The sequence below is a fragment of the Anomaloglossus baeobatrachus genome, chromosome 3 (genome assembly GCF_048569485.1).
Source record: "Anomaloglossus baeobatrachus isolate aAnoBae1 chromosome 3, aAnoBae1.hap1, whole genome shotgun sequence".
Classification (NCBI taxonomy): domain Eukaryota; kingdom Metazoa; phylum Chordata; class Amphibia; order Anura; family Aromobatidae; genus Anomaloglossus; species Anomaloglossus baeobatrachus.
The window spans coordinates 8,673,390-8,695,234 of record NC_134355.1 but is presented as its reverse complement, the minus strand read 5'-3'; the positions used below and the strand labels follow the sequence as shown (position 1 = coordinate 8,695,234).

The following is a 21,845-nucleotide window of genomic DNA, read 5'->3' as shown; positions in this document are numbered from 1 at the left end:
GGGAAGAGGCAGCAGAGGAGGGGGAAGAGGCAGCAGAGGAGGAAGAAGAGGCAGCAGAGGAGGAGGAAGGGCAGCAGAGGAGGAGAAAGAAGAGGCGGCAGAGGAGGAGAAAGAAGAGGCAGCAGAGGAGGAGGAAGGGCAGCAGAGGAGGAAGAGACAGCAGAGGAGGAGAAAGAAGAGGCAGCAGAGGAGGAGAAAGAAGAGGCAGCAGAGGAGGAGAAAGAAGAGGCAGCAGAGGAGGAAGAAGAAGAGGCAGCAGAGGAGGAGGAAGAAGAGGCAGAGGATGAAGAAGAGGCAGCAGAGGAGGAGGAAGAAGAGGCAGCAGAGGAGGAGTAGGCAGCGGAGGAGGGGGAAGAGGCAGCAGAGGAGAAGGAAGAGGCAGCAGAGGAGAAGGAACAAGAGGCAGCAGAGGAGGGGGAAGAGGCAGCAGAGGAGGAAGAAGAGGCAGCAGAGGAGGAGGAAGAGGCAGCAGAGGAGGAGGAAGGGCAGCAGAGGACAAAGAGACAGCAGAGGAGGAGGAAGAAGAGGCAGCAAAGGAAGAGGAAGAAGAGGCAGCAGAGGAGGAAGAAGAAGAGGCAGCAGAGGAGGAGGAAGAGGCAGCAGAGGAGGAAGAAGAGGCAGCAGAGGAGGAGGAAGAGGCAGCAGAGGAGGAGGAAGAGGCAGCAGAGGAGGAGGAAGAGGCAGCAGAGGAGGAGGAAGGGCAGCAGAGGACGAAGAGACAGCAGAGGAGGAGGAAGAAGAGGCAGCAAAGGAAGAGGAAGAAGAGGCAGCAGAGGAGGAAGAAGAAGAGGCAGCAGAGGAGGAGGAAGAGGCATCAGAGGAGGAGGAAGAGGCAGCAGAGGAGGAGGAAGAAGAGGCAGAGGAGGAAGAAGAGGAAGGGGAGGAAGAAGAGGCAGCAGAAGAGGGGGAAGAAGAGGCAGAGGAGGAAGAAGAGGCAGCAGAGAAGGAGGAAGAGGCAGCAGAGGAGGAGGAAGAAGAGGCAGAGGAGGAAGAAGAGGAAGGGGAGGAAGAAGAGGCAGCAGAAGAGGGGGAAGAAGAGGCAGCAGAGAAGGAGGAAGAGGCAGCAGAGGAGGAGGAAGAAGAGGCAGAGGAGGAAGAAGAGGAAGGGGAGGAAGAAGAGGCAGCAGAAGAGGGGGAAGAAGAGGCAGAGGAGGAAGAAGAGGCAGCAGAGGAGGAGGAAGAAGAGGCAGAGGAGGAAGAAGAGGCAGCACAGAAGGAGGAAGAGGCAGCAGAGGAGGAGGAAGAAGAGGCAGAGGAGGAAGAAGAGGCAGCAGAGGAGGAGGAACAAGAGGCAGCAGAAGAGGGGGAAGAGGCAGCAGAGGAGGAAGAAGAGGCAGAGGAGGGGGAAGAGGCAGCAGAGGAGGAAGAAGAGGCCGCAGAGGAGGAGGAAGGGCAGCAGAGGAGGAGAAAGAAGAGGCGGCAGAGGAGGAGAAAGAAGAGGCAGCAGAGGAGGAGGAAGGGCAGCAGAGGAGGAAGAGACAGCAGAGGAGGAGAAAGAAGAGGCAGCAGAGGAGGAGAAAGAAAAGGCAGCAGAGGAGGAGAAAGAAGAGGCAGCAGAGGAGGAAGAAGAAGAGGCAGCAGAGGAGGAGGAAGAAGAGGCAGAGGATGAAGAAGAGGCAGCAGAGGAGGAGGAAGAAGAGGCAGCAGAGGAAGAGTAGGCAGCGGAGGAGGGGGAAGAGGCAGCAGAGGAGAAGGAAGAGGCAGCAGAGGAGAAGGAAGAGGCAGCAGAGGAGAAGGAACAAGAGGCAGCAGAGAAGGGGGAAGAGGCAGCAGAGGAGGAAGAAGAGGCAGCAGAGGAGGAGGAAGAGGCAGCAGAGGAGGAGGAAGAGGCAGCAGAGGAGGAGGAAGGGCAGCAGAGGACGAAGAGACAGCAGAGGAGGAGGAAGAAGAGGCAGCAAAGGAAGAGGAAGAAGAGGCAGCAGAGGAGGAAGAAGAAGAGGCAGCAGAGGAGGAGGAAGAGGCAGCAGAGGAGGAAGAAGAGGCAGCAGAGGAGGAGGAAGAGGCAGCAGAGGAGGAGGAAGAGGCAGCAGAGGAGGAGGAAGAGGCAGCAGAGGAGGAGGAAGGGCAGCAGAGGACGAAGAGACAGCAGAGGAGGAGGAAGAAGAGGCAGCAAAGGAAGAGGAAGAAGAGGCAGCAGAGGAGGAAGAAGAAGAGGCATCAGAGGAGGAGGAAGAGGCATCAGAGGAGGAGGAAGAGGCAGCAGAGGAGGAGGAAGAGGCAGCAGAGGAGGAGGAAGAGGCAGCAGAGGAGGAGGAAGAGGCAGCAGAGTAGGAGGAAGAAGAAGCAGCAGAGGAGGAAGAAGAAGAGATAGCAGAGCAGGAGGAAGAATAAGCAGCAGAGGAGGAGGCAGAGCAGGAAGAGGCAGCAAAGGTAGAGGCAACAGAGGAGGCAGTAGAGGAAGAGGCAACAAAGGAGGCAGCCGAGGAGGAGAAAGAAGAGGCAGCAGAGGGGGAAGCAGAGGAGGAAAAGGCAGCAGAGGAGGAGAAGGCAGCAGAGGAGGAAGAGGCAGTAGAAAGGAGGCAGCAAAGGAGCAGAGAGCAGTGGAAGAGGCAAAAGAGGAGGCAGCAGAGGAAGAGGAAGCAGAGGAGTAGGAGGCAGCAGAGGAGGAGACAGCAGAGGAAGAGGCAGCAGAGGAGGAGGCAGCAGAAGAAGAGGCAGCAGAGGAGGAGGCAGCAAAGGAAGAGGCAGCAGAGGCGAAGGCAGAGGAGGCAGCAGAGGAGGAGGCAGAGCTCCTCTGTTCTCCGCTCCCCACTTCCAGGGCTGGATCCTCTCTAATTGGTCCTGGGGGAGGCTCTGGGATTTGGGTGGAGGCTGCTCCTCTGCAGCTCACATCATGTAATTGGTCCTCAGTTTCCTTCATATAAACTGGAGGGGAGCAGAGAGCACAGAAGAGGCTGAGAGCAGAGGAGGAGGCAGCCGCGGAGGCAGCAGCAAAGACAGAGGAGGCAACAGCTGAGGCAGCAGAGGAGGCAGCAGAGGAGAGGAGGCATCAGAGGAGGAGGCAGCCGCGGAGGCAACAGCAAAGGCAGAGGAGGCAGCAGAGGAGAGGAGGCAGCAAAGGCAGAGGAGGCAGCAGAGGAGAGGAGGCAGCAAAGGCAGAGGAGGCATCAGAGGAGGAGGCAGCAGAGAAGGAGGCAGCAGAGGAGAGGAGGCAGCAGAGGAGGAGGCAGCCGCGGAGGCAACAGCAAAGGCAGAGGAGGCAGCAGAGAAGGAGGCAGCAGAACTTCTCCAGCAGCTGGCACTCCGGGAGGCGCGCAGGGTTAACTCGTCCGCTGCCAGGTGTTCACCCCGAGGAGCTGCACTGGATTAACCCCTTGCGGACTGCAGATCATTCGCCGGAGCCGCCATGGAGCCGCGGGCCGGTGGCCGGTGCAGGCTGCGCCCCCGGGTCCTGGATGCCTGAGCGGCTGCGGGCGGCGCGGACACTTGTTGCGGGTGTGCAGGATCGCGGCTCCGGCCAGTGGATTACTCGGCGCAGATCTGCCGGGATCCGGGCTGTGCACACACGGAGGGTCCGTCCTCCCGGTGCCAGGCGGGGGCACGGGGCAGCACTTTTGGCTGAGTTGATGGATGCGGCGGAGACTCGGAGGAGCCCGGGATTCGGTGTGTGAGCCCCGGGAGGCAGCGCTCTGTGCCGCGGGGCTGCTGGATGCTGCGGGGGTCTGCGCGGAGCTCGGTGGCCGCCGATGATGGAGACATTGTGGCTTCTCCTCCTGTCTCTGCTCCCCGGATCCAGCAGAGGACAAGGAGCTTACGGTAAGAAACGGGCAGGGAGGATGACTGGGGAGACCGGAGGGCAGGGAGGATGCCCGGGGAGACCGGAGGGCAGGGAGGGTGACTGGGGAGACCGGAGGGCAGGGAGGGTGACTGGGGAGACCGGAGGGCAGGGAGGATGCCCGGGGGGACCGGAGGGCAGGGAGGATGACTGGGGAGACCGGAGGGCAGGGAGGGTGACTGGGGAGACCGGAGGGCAGGGAGGATGCCCGGGGGGACCGGAGGGCAGGGAGGATGACTGGGGGGACCGGAGGGCAGGGAGGATGACTGGGGGGACCGGAGGGCAGGGAGGATGACTGGGGGGACCGGAGGGCAGGGAGGATGACTGGGGGGACCGGAGGGCAGGGAGGGTGACTGGGGAGACCGGAGGGCAGGGAGGATGCCCGGGGGGACCGGAGGGCAGGGAGGATGACTGGGGGGACCGGAGGGCAGGGAGGATGACTGGGGAGACCGGAGGGCAGGGAGGATGACTGGGGAGACCGGAGGGCAGGGATGGTGACTGGGGAGACCGGAGGGCAGGGATGGTGACTGGGGAGACCGGAGGGCAGGGAGGATGACTGGGGAGACCGGAGGGCAGGGAGGATGACTGGGGAGACCGGAGGGCAGGGATGGTGACTGGGGAGACCGGAGGGCAGGGATGGTGACTGGGGAGACCGGAGGGCAGGGAGGATGACTGGGGAGACCGGAGGGCAGGGAGGATGACTGGGGAGACCGGAGGGCAGGGATGGTGACTGGGGAGACCGGAGGGCAGGGAGGATGACTGGGGAGACCGGAGGGCAGGGAGGATGACTGGGGAGACCGGAGGGCAGGGATGGTGACTGGGGGGACCGGAGGGCAGGGAGGATGCCCGGGGGGACCGGAGGGCAGGGATGGTGACTGGGGGGACCGGAGGGCAGGGATGGTGACTGGGGGGACCGGAGGGCAGGGATGGTGACTGGGGAGACCGGAGGGCAGGGAGGATGACTGGGGAGACCGGAGGGCAGGGAGGATGCCCGGGGGGACCGGAGGGCAGGGATGGTGACTGGGGAGACCGGAGGGCAGGGATGGTGACTGGGGAGACCGGAGGGCAGGGAGGATGACTGGGGAGACCGGAGGGCAGGGATGGTGACTGGGGAGACCGGAGGGCAGGGAGGATGACTGGGGAGACCGGAGGGCAGGGAGGATGCCCGGGGGGACCGGAGGGCAGGGATGGTGACTGGGGAGACCGGAGGGCAGGGAGGATGACTGGGGAGACCGGAGGGCAGGGAGGATGCCCGGGGGGACCGGAGGGCAGGGATGGTGACTGGGGAGACCGGAGGGCAGGGAGGGGGACCGGAGGGTGACTGGAGAGACGGGAGGATGACTGGGGAGACTGGAGGGTGACCGGAGAGACTGGGGGGCAGGGAGGATGCCCCGGGGGGACCGGAGGGCAGGGAGGGGGACCGGAGGGTGACTGGAGAGACGGGAGGATGACCGGGGAGACTGGAGGGTGACCGGGGAGACTGGAGGGTGCCTGGGGAGACTGGAGTTCAGGGAGGGTGACCAAGGAGACTGGAGGGCATGGAGGATGCCCGGGGATACCGGAGGTCAGGGAGGATGCCCGGGGAGACTGGAGGATATGGAGGATGCCCGGGGTTGAGGGGCATGGATGATGCTTGGGGAGAGTGGAGGGTATGGAAGATGCCCGGGGAGAGTGGAGGGTATGGAGGATGCCCGGGGTTGAGGGGCATGGATGATGCTTGGGGAGAGTGGAGGGTATGGAAGATGCCCGGGGAGAGTGGAGGGCATGGAGGATGCCCGGGGAGAGTGGAGGGCATGGAGGATGCCGGGGAGAGTGGAGGGCATGGAGGATGCCTGGGGAGAGTGGAGGGTATGGAGGATGCCCGGGGAGAGTGGAGGGTATGGAGGATGCCGGGGAGAGTGGAGGGCATGGAGGATGCCCGGGGAGAGTGGAGGGTATGGAGGATGCCCGGGGAGAGTGGAGGGCATGGAGGATGCCCGGGGAGAGTGGAGGGCATGGAGGATGCCCGGGGAGAGTGGAGGGCATGGAGGATGCCCGGGGAGAGTGGAGGGTATGGAGGATGCCCGGGGAGAGTGGAGGGTATGGAGGATGCTCGGGGAGAGTGGAGGGTATGGAGGATGCCCGGGGAGAGTGGAGGGTATGGAGGGTGCCCGGGGAGAGTGGAGGGTATGGAGGATGCCCGGGGAGAGTGGAGGGCATGGAGGATGCCCGGGGAGAGTGGAGGGCATGGAGGATGCCCGGGGAGAGTGGAGGGCATGGAGGATGCCCAGGGAGAGTGGAAGGCATGGAGGATACCCGGGGAGAGTGGAGGGTATGGAGGATGCCCGGGGAGAGTGGAGGGCATGGAGGATACCCGGGGAGAGTGGAGGGTATGGAGGATGCCCGGGGTTGAGGGGCATAGAAGATGCCCAGGGAGAGTGGAGGGCATGGAGGGTGCTTGGGGAGACTGGAGGATATGGAGCATGCCAGGGGTTGAGGGGCATGGGGGATGCCCATGGAGAGTGCAGAGGCCTTGGGCAGGGATTGTTTCCTGCTCTCCACCTCCCCTCACCACTGTCTGGGGCCCAGATCTCACAAAGTATCAGAAGTGTGAGCCTCTAAATCACCCAAAAGTGAAGATCTTCTTACCCAGCCCGTCCACTATGCCTGATAGACGGCTGTAAACTAGGTGCCCCCCGACACCTCACCCCTTAACTTCTTCTGATATACCCCATAGGGCACAATGAGACCCTCCATAGATCTCTATACTGCAGATCCTCTGCCCCCACAATCTAATATTAGTGTGACCCCCTTTCCTGAAGTTTATCACAATCAGAGCTCAGCTCTGTGCCCTGTCTGGAAGTTTCTGTACCCTCTGCCTGTAATCTGTGGGCACCCCCAGATCTGGTGCCCCTGCTATGCTGAGAGGTCATACTATAGCCCAGGGGTGGGTAGAGATCCCCTTCTGCCCCGGGCACCTGCAGCCCCTGTAGCCAGACTGTGGAGGGGGCAAATATCCAGAAGTCGATCTCATTACCCAGGGTTATTTACTGACACAGGGGGTAATTTACTGACACGGGGGGTTATTTACTGACATGGGGTAATTTACTGACCCAGGGGGTTATTTACTGACACAGGGGACTCTGCGGGGCTCCTAAGATCAGGTCCAGCAGTCTCTTACATCTGGACCTGAGCTACTCGCCTGTTTACTGACAGCGTCTGACCGAGTGTAATATAATGAACAATGGCTTTATATTGTGTGTACTATATATATCGTAAATACCGTATACCCATCCAGGTTGCGACACCTGGACTGTAATAATTCTACAGTATCACATTATATTACTTATTATACTGGGTGCTGTGTTCAGGGCGGCCGGGATACAATGAACTGTAATAAACTATAAGCTACGATTCATCAGTATATTACATTCACCCTGTACTGTACCGTGCTCCATACTGTACTGGTGTATATACTGTACTGGTCTGTATACTGTACTGGGCTGTGTGCTGTACGGGGCTGTGTGCTGTACTGGTGTGTATACTGTACGATGTTCCATACTGTACTGGGCTGTGTGCTGTACTGGTGTATATACTATACTGGGCTGTGTACTGTACTGGTCTATATACTATACTGGAGTGTGTGCTGTACTGGTGGATATACTATACTGGAGTGTGTGCTGTACTGGTGTATATACTGTACGATGCTCCATGCTGTACTGGTGTATATACTATACTGGGCTGTGTGCTGTACTGGTGTATATACTGTGCGATGTTCCATGCTGTACTGGTGTATATACTATACTGGGCTATGTGCTGTACTGGTGTATTAATTGTGCGATGCTCGATGCTGTACTGGTCTTTATACTATACTGGGCTGTGTGCTGTACTGGTGTATATACTGTACTGGGCTGTGTGCTGTACTGGTCTATATACTGTACGATGTTCCATGTTGTACTGGTGTATATACTATACTGAGCTATGTGCTGTACTGGTCTATGTACTATACTGGGCTGTGTACTGTACTGGTGTATATACTGTATGATGCTCCTTGCTGTACTGGTCTATATACTGTGCGATGCTCGATGCTGTACTGCTCTATATACTATACTGGGCTATGTGCTGTACTGGTGTATTAATTGTGCGATGCTCGATGCTGTACTGGTCTTTATACTATACTGGGCTGTGTGCTGTACTGGTGTATATACTATACTGGAGTGTATGCTGTACTGGTGTATATACTGTACGATGTTCCATGCTGTACTGGTGTATATACTATACTGGGCTGTGTGCTGTACTGGTGTATATACTATACTGGTCTGTGTGCTGTACTGGTGTATATACTATACTGGTCTGTGTGCTGTACTGGTGTATATACTATACTGGTCTGTGTGCTGTACTGGTGTATATACACTATACTGGGCTGTGTGCTGTACTGGTGTATATACTATATTGGGCTGTGTGCTGTACTGGTGTATATACTATACTGGGCTGTGTGCTGTACTCGTGTATATACTATACTGGGCTGTGTGCTGTACTGGTGTATATACTATACTGGGCTGTGTGCTGTACTGGTGTATATACTATATTGGGCTGTGTACTGTACTGGTGTATATACTATATTGGGCTGTGTGCTGTACTGGTGTATATACTATAGTGAGCTTTGTGCTGTACTGGTGTATATACTATATTGGGCTGTGTGCTGTACTGGTGTATATACTATACTGGGCTGTGTGCTGTACTGGTGTATATACTATACTGAGCTTTGTGCTGTACTGGTGTATATACTATATTGGGCTGTGTGCTGTACTGGTGTATATACTATACTGGGCTGTGTGCTGTACTGGTGTATATACTATACTGAGCTTTGTGCTGTACTGGTGTATATACTATATTGGGCTGTGTGCTGTACTGGTGTATATACTATATTGGGCTGTGTGCTGTACTGGTGTATATACTATACTGGGCTTTGTGCTGTACTGGTGTATATACTATACTGAGCTTTGTGCTGTACTGGTGTATATACTATATTGGGCTGTGTGCTGTACTGGTGTATATACTATACTGAGCTTTGTGCTGTACTGGTGTATATACTATATTGGGCTGTGTGCTGTACTGGTGTATATACTATACTGAGCTTTGTGCTGTACTGGTGTATATACTATACTGAGCTTTGTGCTGTACTGGTGTATATACTATATTGGGCTGTGTGCTGTACTGGTGTATATACTATACTGAGCTTTGTGCTGTACTGGTGTATATACTATATTGGGCTGTGTGCTGTACTGGTGTATATACTATGCTGGGCTGTGTGCTGTACTGGTGTATATACTATACTGAGCTTTGTGCTGTACTGGTGTATATACTATATTGGGCTGTGTGCTGTACTGGTGTATATACTATACTGGGCTGTGTGCTGTACTGGTGTATATACTATACTGAGCTTTGTGCTGTACTGGTGTATATACTATATTGGGCTGTGTGCTGTACTGGTGTATATACTATACTGAGCTTTGTGCTGTACTGGTGTATATACTATACTGGGCTGTGTGCTGTACTGGTGTATATACTATACTGAGCTGTGTACTGTACTGGTGTATATACTATACTGGGCTGTGTGCTGTACTGGTGTATATACTATATTGGGCTGTGTGCTGTACTGGTGTATATACTATATTGGGCTGTGTGCCATAGACATCATCACAGATTACCAGTGCAGGAGTTGTAGTAAATGAAGGATAATCTGCAGTGGAGCGTTATACTGTTACTGCTGTATTATGTGTCCTGTATTATGAGAGCAGAGCTGTTCTATAATATCCGATGTGCGTGATGGGAGTATACAGCGCTATATACTGTAATCCTGCACTTTGCTGTATATTCCGTCTTTTGGTTCATGATATACATGACTGCACTATATCTTACTGCAATGTAATAATTTATAATCTCCAGTGTAATCCTGCACCCTGTGCTGATAATCCGGCGCTATCCGCTGCGGTGCTCGCTGTATTGTGTGCACGTTGCAGGAGGCAGTATGTGAGGTAGAGGAGCGGTGCGGTGATGAAGTATAATGTCCGCTGATAATGCACCGCGGGGGTGGTCTCTAGTACAATACTATGACTGTGCCCACCCCCGTGTACTCTGTATTACTCCTGGACTGACTACACAGGGCAGGTGAGGTGCAGGGACGCTGCAGAAATGGCCACACTCTACAGTATAATAACCTGCTCTAGTGTAATATACTGTATAATCAGCGCTGTGCCACATGTCCTGCCCCGTGCCCCCCACATTACTGCTCCGTCACCCCTGACTCTGGACATGGGCACATATAGATCAGGGAATAGCACCACACATAGCCATCAGTGTAATAAACACTACTGCACAGTATATACTATACACCAGACTATATACTGCTCTATAGACCCCGGGGGACGCACAGACCCGGCCACAACTTCTGACACTGACACATTTTATCTTTCACATTTTGCCTCTTCGGTGTTTTGCTCTTAGTCGGCCGTTTCTATGGTTACTGCTGTACAATTATAAACATTCCGTAAGTTGTTACATTCTATTGACAAATCCATGAAGTTCCTGCAGAGACTGAATATTCCCTGCGCTGACCCGGATTCTCCAGACTCTGCCCTTCTCCCGGTGTCCGGGTATCGGCTTCTGGGTGGATCCGGACTGACGACCGGTTCTGGTCTCATCAGGGCTCGGACATTATCATAATCTTTAGGTTTTTTGACTTTTTGGGGACAGACCAAAGGTTCTCAATGGGGCTCAGATCTGGGGAGTTTTCCGGCCGTGGAGCCAAAATGTGAAGGTTTTTGTTAGTTCTCACTTTTGACTTGTGACCCGGTCTCCATAATAGGGGAAAAAGCATCATCAGCAGCACATTGTCCTGGAAGATGGGAGAAGTTGTTCTTGAAGGAGTTTAGATCCAATTCTTTATTCATGGCTGGATTCTTAGGTAAAATTGTGAGTGACCCCCTCCATGGATGAGAAGCCCCCGCATATTGTGAGTGACCCCTCCATGGATGAGAAGCCCCCACACATTGTGAGTGACCCCCTCCATGGATGAGAAGCCCCCACACATTGTGAGTGACCCCCTCCATGGATGAGAACCCCCCACACATTATGGTGACCCCCTCCATGGATGAGAAGCCCCAACACATTGTGAGTGACCCCCTCCATGGATGAGAACCCCCCACACATTGTGAGTGACCCCCTCCATGGATAAGAAGCCCCCACACATTGTGACTGACCCCCTCCATGGATGAGAAGCCCCCACACATTGTGAGTGACCCCCTCCATAGATGAGAACCCCCCACACATTGTGAGTGACCCCCTCCATAGATGAGAAGCCCCCACACATTGTGACTGACCCCCTCCATGGATGAGAAGCCCCCACACATTGTGAGTGACCCCCTCCATGGATGAGAAGCCCCCACACATTGTGAGTGACCCCCTCCATGGATGAGAACCCCCCACACATTGTGAGTGACCCCCTCCATGGATAAGAAGCCCCCACACATTGTGAGTGACCCCCTCCATGGATGAGAAGCCCCCACACATTGTGAGTGACCCCCTCCATGAATGAGACAGGTAATGTCCTTGATCCACAGTGAGTGCTGGGATGTTCTGTTTTACTGGCCCCATATGAGGCTGCAGTTTCATGTTTGGGGGTCCGCGGTTAGTCTGGGCATTGTAGTCCTGATACCGTCCAGGAAACAGATCTGAATTCAATCTAAAAAGACAGAATTTTAATGTGGCAACTAGGTCCATAGTTCGTGGGCGCCACTCCGCGTGGATTTAACACTTCCACATTCACTTATAACTAACACCTGTTCACGCATCAAAAACGGCACAAAAAATGGTGTAAAGAGCGAGTAATAAACGCCATGTCTGAAATCAGCCTTGAAGGGGTGGTCTCATCAGAGTCGGCTCCAGACAGAAATAAATATGGCCGCCATTCAGGGGAACAGTCTTTACCCCTTTCCTGCTTTGGCTTCAAAAATTGCAGTTAACGGCCACATGAAAGCCCCCAAAAGCTCCAGTCCATTGGCATCTCTCCTGTGTGTTCTGGGGATGTCAGTCCGCCACCCGCCAGAGCTGCGGATCCATCATCCACCAGGTCTGAGACGCTGCTTATTAGAGGTGACAGGATAAGGACATGGATGGATGTGATGGAGGGCTCATATAACAGACAGCATCATTATCACCGCGCACAGACGCCGCGGATCCAGGGGAAAGCCTCCTCTTTACAACACTGACATCTACAGGCTGAAAGGAGAATGACACTCAAGAGAAGAAAATCATACGGTGCCTAAAGCTGCCCGAGATTGTGGGGCTTCATTTTACAATTTTCAGGATCTGCTTGCTGTCAGTGAATGAGGACGTATTAAACTAGAAAGTGACGGTGCTGTTACCCTCTGACCCCACAAATATCGGGACAACCAGCCCCAGAGACACTTCACACAAGTGCAGATTCCCTGCAGGTATAACATCTCCCTGCCTCCCTTGTCAGCCTGTGTGCGGAGGTATACTGTGGGGCCAGAATCCGGTACCAGCAAAGAGATGCCACGGGTCTGACGTGCAGCAGAATCCGCTGGTCTGACGTGCTGCAGATTTCGCTGGTCTGATGTGCTGCAGATTTCGCTGGTCTGATGTGCTGCAGATTTCGCTGGTCTGATGTGCTGCAGATTTCGCTGGTCTGATGTGCTGCAGAGTCCGCTGGTCTGACATGTTGCAGATTCTGCTTGTTTGAAGTGCCGCAGATTCCACTGGTCTGACGTGCTGCAGATTCTGCTTATCTGGCGTGCTGCAGATTCCGCTGGTCAGAAGCAATGCAGATTCCGCTGGTCTGGCGTGCTGCAGATTCCGCTGGTCTGGCGTGCTGCAGATTCCGCTGGTCTGGCGTGCTGCAGATTCCGCTGGTCTGGCGTGCTGCAGATTCCGCTGGTCTGGCGTGCTGCAGATTCCGCTGGTCTGGCGTGCTGCAGATTCCGCTGGCCTGACATGCTGCAGATTCCGCCAGGCTGACGTGCTGCAGATTTTGCTGGTCTGGCGTGCTGCAGAATCCACTGGCCTGACGTGCTGCAGAATCCGCTGGCCTGACGTGCTGCAGATTCTGCTGGTCTGACGTGCTGCAGATTCTGCTGGTCTGACGTGCTGCAGATTCCGCTGGTCTGACGTGCTGCAGATTCTGCCAGGCTGACGTGCTGCAGATTCCGCTGGTCTGACGTGCTGCAGATTCTGCCAGGCTGATGTGCTGCAGATTCTGCTGGTTTGACGTGCTGCAGATTCCGCCAGGCTGACGTGCTGCAGATTCTGCTGGTCTGACGTGCTGCAGATTCCGCCAGGCTGACGTGCTGCAGATTCCGCCAGGCTGACGTGCTGCAGATTCTGCTGGTTTGACGTGCTGCAGATTCCGCCAGGCTGACGTGCTGCAGATTCCGCCAGGCTGACGTGCTGCAGATTCCGCTGGTCTGACGTGCTGCAGATTCCGCTGGTCTGACGTGCTGCAGATTCCGCTATGCTGACGTGCTGCAGATTCTGCTGGTCTGACGTGCTGCAGATTCCGCCAGGCTGACGTGCTGCAGATTCCGCCAGGCTGACGTGCTGCAGATTCCGCTGGTCTGACGTGCTGCAGATTCCGCTGGTCTGACGTGCTGCAGATTCCGCCGGGCTGACGTGCTGCAGATTCCGCTGGTCTGGCGTGCTGCAGATTCCGCCAGGCTGACGTGCTGCAGATTTTGCTCGTCTGGCGTGCTGCAGAATCCGCTGGCCTGACGTGCTGCAGAATCCGCTGGCCTGACGTGCTGCAGATTCTGCTGGTCTGACGTGCTGCAGATTCCACCAGGCTGACGTGCTGCAGATTCCGCCAGGCTGACGTGCTGCAGATTCCGCCAGGCTGACGTGCTGCAGATTCCGCTGGTCTGACGTGCTGCAGATTCCGCTGGTCTGACGTGCTGCAGATTCCGCCGGGCTGACGTGCTGCAGATTCCGCTGGTCTGGCGTGCTGCAGATTCCGCCAGGCTGACGTGCTGCAGATTTTGCTCGTCTGGCGTGCTGCAGAATCCGCTGGCCTGACGTGCTGCAGAATCCGCTGGCCTGACGTGCTGCAGATTCTGCTGGTCTGACGTGCTGCAGATTCCACCAGGCTGACGTGCTGCAGATTCCGCCAGGCTGACGTGCTGCAGATTCCGCCAGGCTGACGTGCTGCAGATTCCGCCAGGCTGACGTGCTGCAGATTTCGCCAGGCTGACGTGCTGCAGATTCCGCTGGTCTGACATGCTGCAGATTTCGCCAGGCTGACGTGCTGCAGATTCCGCCAGGCTGACGTGCTGCAGATTCCGCCAGGCTGACGTGCTGCAGATTCCGCTGGTCTGACGTGCTGCAGATTCCGCCAGGCTGACGTGCTGCAGATTCCGCTGGTCTGACGTGCTGCAGATTCCGCCAGGCTGACGTGCTGCCCACGATCAGTGAATGAGAACAGGCCATACGCTTGTCATCTGCTCGGTGCTGACTGTATCCAGTCCAGACTGCGCTGAACACATCAGCCTCTGGTCCTTGCTACAATGTATGTTTGCAGGCTGTGTAAGGTTCTGTTCACACTTTGTATTTTGCAATTATGTTTCCAGGTTCTGCTGTAGGAATGGTGACATCACACCAGCCCACAAACCAGAGGCCCCGGGGAGTCCAGGGACTGGCAGGAGGCTGCTCGCAGGGTCCCACCTGGAGGCCCCGGACTAGTGACGTGACCCTTGGACGAGTGTCCGGCAAATCGATTCCATCTTTACTGCAAATGTGTTAGAAAATCTTTCCACGCGATGGATGAAGAATAAGGAGTGACGTAGCCAGGCTGCGCTGTGGTCACTTGTCTTATGAGCAGATTCCCCTGCAGTAACTAAGGCAGCTCTTACATGGGACTGCTGCTTGCATCCTTCCTGTGTTTACTATGGCAGCTCTTACATGGGACTGCTGCTTGCATCCTTCCTGTGTTTACTAAGGCAGCTCTTACATGGGACTGCTGCTTGCATCCTTCCTGTGTTTACTATGGCAGCTCTTACATGGGACTGCTGCTTGCATCCTTCCTGTGTTTACTATGGCGACTCCGGTGTTGATTCAGGGAGAGAGAAATTCCCAGGAAAAAGCAAAGCAGCCAGTGACGACTGGAAACCGTGCGGAGCCGCGAATGCCGGGGTGGAGGACAATGGGGGTTTGTAATGAGCTGCAAGTCTGCCGGACACAGTGCCCACCCGGGGTCTCAGGGACATTCAATGGCCATTGTGTGATGGGGTCACGCCATAAATCTCGGCCTGTTACCCCCGACAAGCGCAGAGGGAGGAATCCATTCATCACATTGTATTTCTTCTTAGAAATCCTAAATCTCTAAGAAAGGTGACGAGTTACGTGGGACTGACAGTAACCGATTCAGCCCTGGATCAGCACTGGAGTGCTTTATATGATTACCGTACATCTGTACCCATGTTTAATCACGTGTGAACCTCACCTGACCCGCCCCTGAATACACTGACCCGCCCCTGAATACACTGACCCGCCCCTAAATACACTGACCCGCCCCTGAATACACTGACCCGCCCCTGAATACACTGACCCGCCCCTGACTACACTGACCCGCCCCTGACTACACTGACCCGCCCCTAAAATGCACTGACCCGCCCCTAAAATGCACTGACCCGCCCCTAAAATGCACTGACCCGCCCCTAAAATACACTGACCCGCCCCTGAATGCACTGACCCGCCCCTGAATGCACTGACCCGCCCCTGAATGCACTGACCCGCCCCTAAAATGCACTGACCCGCCCCTGAATGCACTGACCCGCCCCTGAAATACACTGACCCGCCCCTGAAATACACTGACCCGCCCCTGAAATACACTGACCCGCCCCTGAAATACACTGACCCGCCCCTGAAATACACTGACCCGCCCCTGAATAAACTGACCCGCCCCTGAATACACTGACCGGCCCCTGAATACACTGACCCCGCCCCCTGAATACACTGACCCCGCCCCCAAATACACTGACCCGCCCCCAAATACACTGACCCGCCCCCAAATACACTGACCCGCCCCCAAATACACTGACCCGCCCCCAAATACACTGACCCGCCCCCGACTACACTGACCCGCCCCCAAATACACTGACCCGCCCCCGAAATACACTGACCCGCCCCCGAAATACACTGACCCGCCCCCGAAATACACTGACCCGCCCCCGAAATACACTGACCCCCCGAAATACACTGACCCGCCCCTGAAATACACTGACCCGCCCCTAAAATACACTGACCCGCCCCTAAAATACACTGACCCGCCCCTAAATACACTGACCCGCCCCTGAATACACTGACCCGCCCCTGAATACACTGACCCGCCCCTGACTACACTGACCCGCCCCTGACTACACTGACCCGCCCCTGACTACACTGACCCGCCCCTGACTACACTGACCCGCCCCTGACTACACTGACCCGCCCCTGACTACACTGACCCGCCCCTGACTACACTGACCCGCCCCTGAATACACTGACCCGCCCCTGAATACACTGACCCACCCCTGAATACACTGACCCGCCCCTGAATACACTGAACCGCCCCTGAATACACTGACCCACCCTGAAATGCACTGACCCACCCCTGAATACACTGACCCACCCCTGAATACACTGAACCGCCCCTGAATACACTGACCCGCCCCTGAAATACACTGACCCGCCCCTGAAATACACTGACCCGCCCCTGAAATACACTGACCCGCTCCTGAAATACACTGACCCGCCCCTGAAATACACTGACCCGCCCCTGAAATACACTGACCCGCCCCTGAAATACACTGACCCGCCCCTGAATACCATCGAATGCACTGAGCACTTCCTTAATACAATGCCCCCCACTATTACACTGACTCCCCCATCTACAATGATCTGACCATGAATACCCAAATCCATATTTGAATACACCAATCCACTAATGAATGTACTCAGCAGCCCCTATTACGACGAAACCCCCACTAAATACATTTCCAGATTCCTGATTATACTGACTGGCCCCTTAAACGTATCCCCCCTGACTAATCCGACCGCTCCCTGAACACACAGACCCTGACTCTCGACCCCCCTGAATTCTCCGGCAGCCGCTGGACACATTGTTACTATTCTAATTCCACCACTGAGCCGCTAAACTCAGCTTTACTGGGGCTGAAAATATGGTGTTTTATACACTCTCCCCTCTACTACAATCACATGGAAGATCATGGTCTCGGCAGCACATACTGATCACACAGGACAATCACATAGAAGATCACGGTCTCGGCAGCACATACTGATCACACAGGGCAATCACATAGAAGATCATGGTCTCGGCAGCACATACTGATCACACAGGACAATCACATAGAAGATCAAGGTCTCGGCAGCACATACTGATCACACAGGACAATTACATAGAAGATCATGGTCTCGGCAGCACATACTGATCACACAGGGCAATCACATAGAAGATCACGGTCTCGGCAGCACATACTGATCACACAGGGCAATCACATAGAAGATCACGGTCTCGGCAGCACATACTGATCACACAGGACAATCACATAGAAGATCACGGTCTCGGCAGCACATACTGATCACACAGGACAATCACATAGAAGATCATGGTCTCGGCAGCAAATACTGATCACACAGGACAATCACATAGAAGATCAAGGTCTCGGCAGCACATACTGATCACACAGGACAATCACATAGAAGATCATGGTCTCGGCAGCACATACTGATCACACAGGACAATCACATAGAGGATCACCGTCTCGGCAGCACATACTGATCACACAGGGCAATCACATAGAGGATCACCGTCTCGGTAGCACATACTGATCACACAGGGCAATCACATAGAAGATCATGGTCTCGGCAGCACATACTGATCACACAGGGTGATCTGCTGCTGAGAATGATGATTTTTAGGTGCAAAAAAACCTAATTTGACACACTCAGCTCTGCTGCACCAGGTACTACATGTGACACACTCAGCTCTGCTGCACCAGGTACTACATGTGACACACTCAGCTCTGCTGCACCAGGTACTACATGTGACACACTCAGCTCTGCTGCACCAGGTACTACATGTGACACACTCAGCTCTGCTGCACCAGGTACTACATGTGACACACTTAGCTCTGCTGCACCAGGTACTACATGTGACACACTTAGCTCTGCTGCACCAGGTATTGCATGTGACACACTCAGCTCTGCTGCATCAGGTATTGCATGTGACACACTCAGCTCTGCTGCATCAGGTACTACATGTGACACACTCAGCTCTGTTGCACCAGGTATTGCATGTGACACACTCAGCTCTGTTGCACCAGGTATTGCATGTGACACACTCAGCTCTGTTGCACCAGGTACTACATGTGACACACTCAGCTCTGCTGCACAAGGTACTACATGTGACACACTCAGCTCTGCTGCACAAGGTACTACATGTGACACACTCAGCTCTGCTGCACCAGGCACTACATGTGACACACTCAGCTCTGCTGCACCAGGTACTACATGTGACACACTCAGCTCTGCTGCACCAGGCACTACATGTGACACACTCAGCTCTGCTGCACCAGGTACTACATGTGACACACTCAGCTCTGCTGCACCAGGCACTACATGTGACACGCTCAGCTCTGCTGCACCAGGCACTACATGTGACACACTCAGCTCTGCTGCACCAGGCACTACATGTGACACACTAAGCTCTGCTGCACCAGGTACATGTGACACACTCAGCTCTGCTGCACCAGGCACTACATGTGACACACTCAGCTCTGCTGCACCAGGCACTACATGTGACACACTAAGCTCTGCTGCACCAGGTACATGTGACACACTCAGCTCTGCTGCACCAGGTACTACATGTGACATGCTCAGCTCTGCTGCACCAGGCACTACATGTGACACACTAAGCTCTGCTGCACCAGGTACATGTGACACACTCAGCTCTGCTGCACCAGGCACTACATGTGACACGCTCAGCTCTGCTGCACCAGGTCCTACATGTGACACACTCAGCTCTGCTGCACCAGGTACATGTGACACACTCAGCTCTGCTGCACCAGGTCCTACATGTGACACTCAGCTCTGCTGCACCAGGTCCTACATGTGACACTCAGCTTTGCTGCACCAGTAACCTCAGCGACCTCTGACATTGCACTCGGCAGCGACCTCTGACATCGCACTCGGCAGCGACCTCTGACATCGCACTCGGCAGCGACCTCTGACATCGCACTCGGCAGCGACCTCTGACATCGCACTCGGCAGCGACCTCTGACATCGCACTCGGCAGCGACCTCTGACATCGCACTCGGCAGCGACCTCTGACATCGCACTCGGCAGCGACCTCTGACATCGCACTCGGCAGCGACCTCTGACATCGCACTCGGCAGCGACCTCTGACATCGCACTCGGCAGCGACCTCTGACATCGCACTCGGCAGCGCTCGGCTTTGCCATCTGTCGTGTGGGGACATCGTTGGGACATTTCCCTCTGGGTGATTTTTGGCCGCCTCTCTCGGTCAGGAGAGCTGTTCTCGGAAGGATGACGTCTGCATTGATTCATCCGATGAATAAACATGGCCGCCTTGGGTCGTCGCAGGGGGCGGGGCCTCTCACCTGCCATTCATTATACATGGAGGTGGATGGGAGTCTTTACTTTTGCAATTATCTGCTTGAACCTGCGTCTCTGGTCAATTATTAAAGAGCCGGATCGCGGGCAGCGCCAGACTCCGGAGCTCGCAGGTGGCGACTTCAAAGCCGCAGCCGCCATCTATATTTCATACATCCCCGTCTATGGAGACGCCTGGAGCTTATTAATGGAGGTGTGACGATCCGCCATTGTCTGCAGTGTCCTGGGAGACGTCAATATAGTCAGATCACGGAGCATGGATAGAGATAACGCTGTATCCCCCCGCTGCCACACTTGTGTAACCCCCACTAATACAGGTGCGCTCCCGATGACTGACAGGTGTGACTGCCCGAGCTGCGCGGTCCCCCAGCTGTTATATGAGGAGGATAAAGGACTGACATTAGGATCCAGCCAGCTTCAGAGCAGCGCTTACAAGCTCCACAGCAATGAGCCTGCATGCTCTCATTATAAAACAAGTCAACCACATCTGAACAGAGCTCCCAGACCTGACGTCTCCATACTGCCCCCTACTGGGTATATACCTGTATAGAGCTCCCAGACATGACGTCTCCATACTGCCCCCTACTGGTTATACACCTGTACAGAGCTCCCAGACCTGACGTCTCCATACTGCCCCCTACTGGGTATATATCTGTACAGAGCTCCCAGACCTCCCGTCTCCATACTGCCCCTACTGGTTATATATCTGTTCTGTACAGAGCTCCCAGACCTGACGTCTCCATACTGCCCCCTACTGGTTATATATCTGTACAGAGCTCCCAGACCTCCCGTCTCCATACTGCCCCTACTGGTTATATATCTGTTCTGTACAGAGCTCCCAGACCTGACGTCTCCATACTGCCCCCTACTGGTTATATATCTGTACAGAGCTCCCAGACCTGACGTCTCCATACTGCCCCCTACTGGTTATACATCTGTACAGAGCTCCCAGACCTCACGTCTCCATACTGCCCCCTACTGGTTATTCATCTGTAGAGAGTTACCAGACCTGACGTCTCCATACTGCCCCCTACTGGTTATTCATCTGTACAGAGCTCCCAGACCTGACGTCTCCATACTGCCCCCTACTGGTTATATACATCTGTACAGCGCTCCCAGACCTCCCGTCTCCATACTGCCCCCTACTGGTTATACATCTGTACAGAGCTCCCAGACCTCCCGTCTCCATACTGCCCCCTACTGGTTATATACATCTGTACAGAGCTCCCAGACCTCACGTCTCCATACTGCCCTCTACTGGTTATAAATCTGTACAGAGCTCCCAGACCTCCCGTCTCCATACTGCCCCCTACTGGTTATACACCTGTACAGCGCTCCCAGACCTCCCGTCTCCATACTGCCCCCTACTGGTTATACATCTGTACAGAGCTCCCAGACCTGACGTCTCCATACTGCCCCCTACTGGGTATACACCTGTACAGAGCTCCCAGACCTGACGTCTCCATACTGCCCCCTACTGGTTATACATCTGTACAGAGCTCCCAGACCTCATGTCTCCATACTGCCCCCTACTGGTTATATACATTTGTACAGAGCTCCCAGACCTCACGTCTCCATACTGCCCTCTACTGGTTATACATCTGTACAGAGCTCCCAGACCTCACGTCTCCATACTGCCCTCTACTGGGTATATATCTGTACAGAGCTCCCAGACCTCACGTCTCCATACTGCCCCCTACTGGTTATACATCTGTACAGAGCTCCCAGACCTCCCGACTCCATACTGCCCCCTACTGGTTATACATCTGTACAGAGCTCCCAGACCTCCCGTCTCCATATTGCCCCCTACTGGGTATATATCTGTACAGAGCTCCCAGACCTGATGTCTCCATACTGCCCCCTACTGGTTATACACCTGTACAGCGCTCCCAGACCTCCCGTCTCCATACTGCCCTCTACTGGTTATATATCTGTACAGAGCTCCCAGACCTCACGTCTCCATACTGCCCCCTACTGGTTATAGATCTGTACAGAGCTCCCAGACCTCACGTCTCCATACTGCCCTCTACTGGTTATATACATCTGTAGAGAGTTACCAGACCTGACGTCTCCATACTGCCCCCTACTGGTTATATACATCTGTACAGAGCTCCCAGACCTCACGTCTCCATACTGCCTCCTACTGGTTATACATCTGTACAGAGGTCCCAGACCTCCCGTCTCCATACCGCCCCCTACTGGGTATATATCTGTACAGAGCCCCCAGACCTCCCGTCTCCATACTGCCCCCTACTGGTTATACACCTGTACAGCGCTCCCGACCTCATGTCTCCATACAGCCCCTTACTGGTTATACACTTGTACAGCACTCGCAGAGCTCACGTCTCCATACTGCTCCCTACTAGTTATACACCTGTACAGAGCTCCC

At 55.0% G+C, this 21,845-nt stretch overlaps 1 protein-coding gene across 5 annotated transcripts in view; it reads left to right on the top strand.

The window, feature by feature from the left end:
- Positions 1 to 2,653: 2,653 nt before the first annotated feature.
- The window catches only part of MDGA1 (MAM domain containing glycosylphosphatidylinositol anchor 1), a 506,924-nt gene continuing 487,732 nt past the window's right edge, over positions 2,654 to 21,845 (top strand). For 2 of the 5 annotated variants that reach the window (XM_075338981.1, XM_075338978.1), the window contains exon 1: positions 2,654 to 3,756. In XM_075338981.1, the coding sequence (XP_075195096.1) occupies positions 3,650 to 3,756 (107 nt within the window). In that variant the 5' untranslated portion in view covers positions 2,654 to 3,649. The remainder of the gene's footprint in view (positions 3,757 to 21,845) is intronic. The other 3 variants (XM_075338979.1, XM_075338977.1, XM_075338980.1) reach the window with 2 other exon arrangements.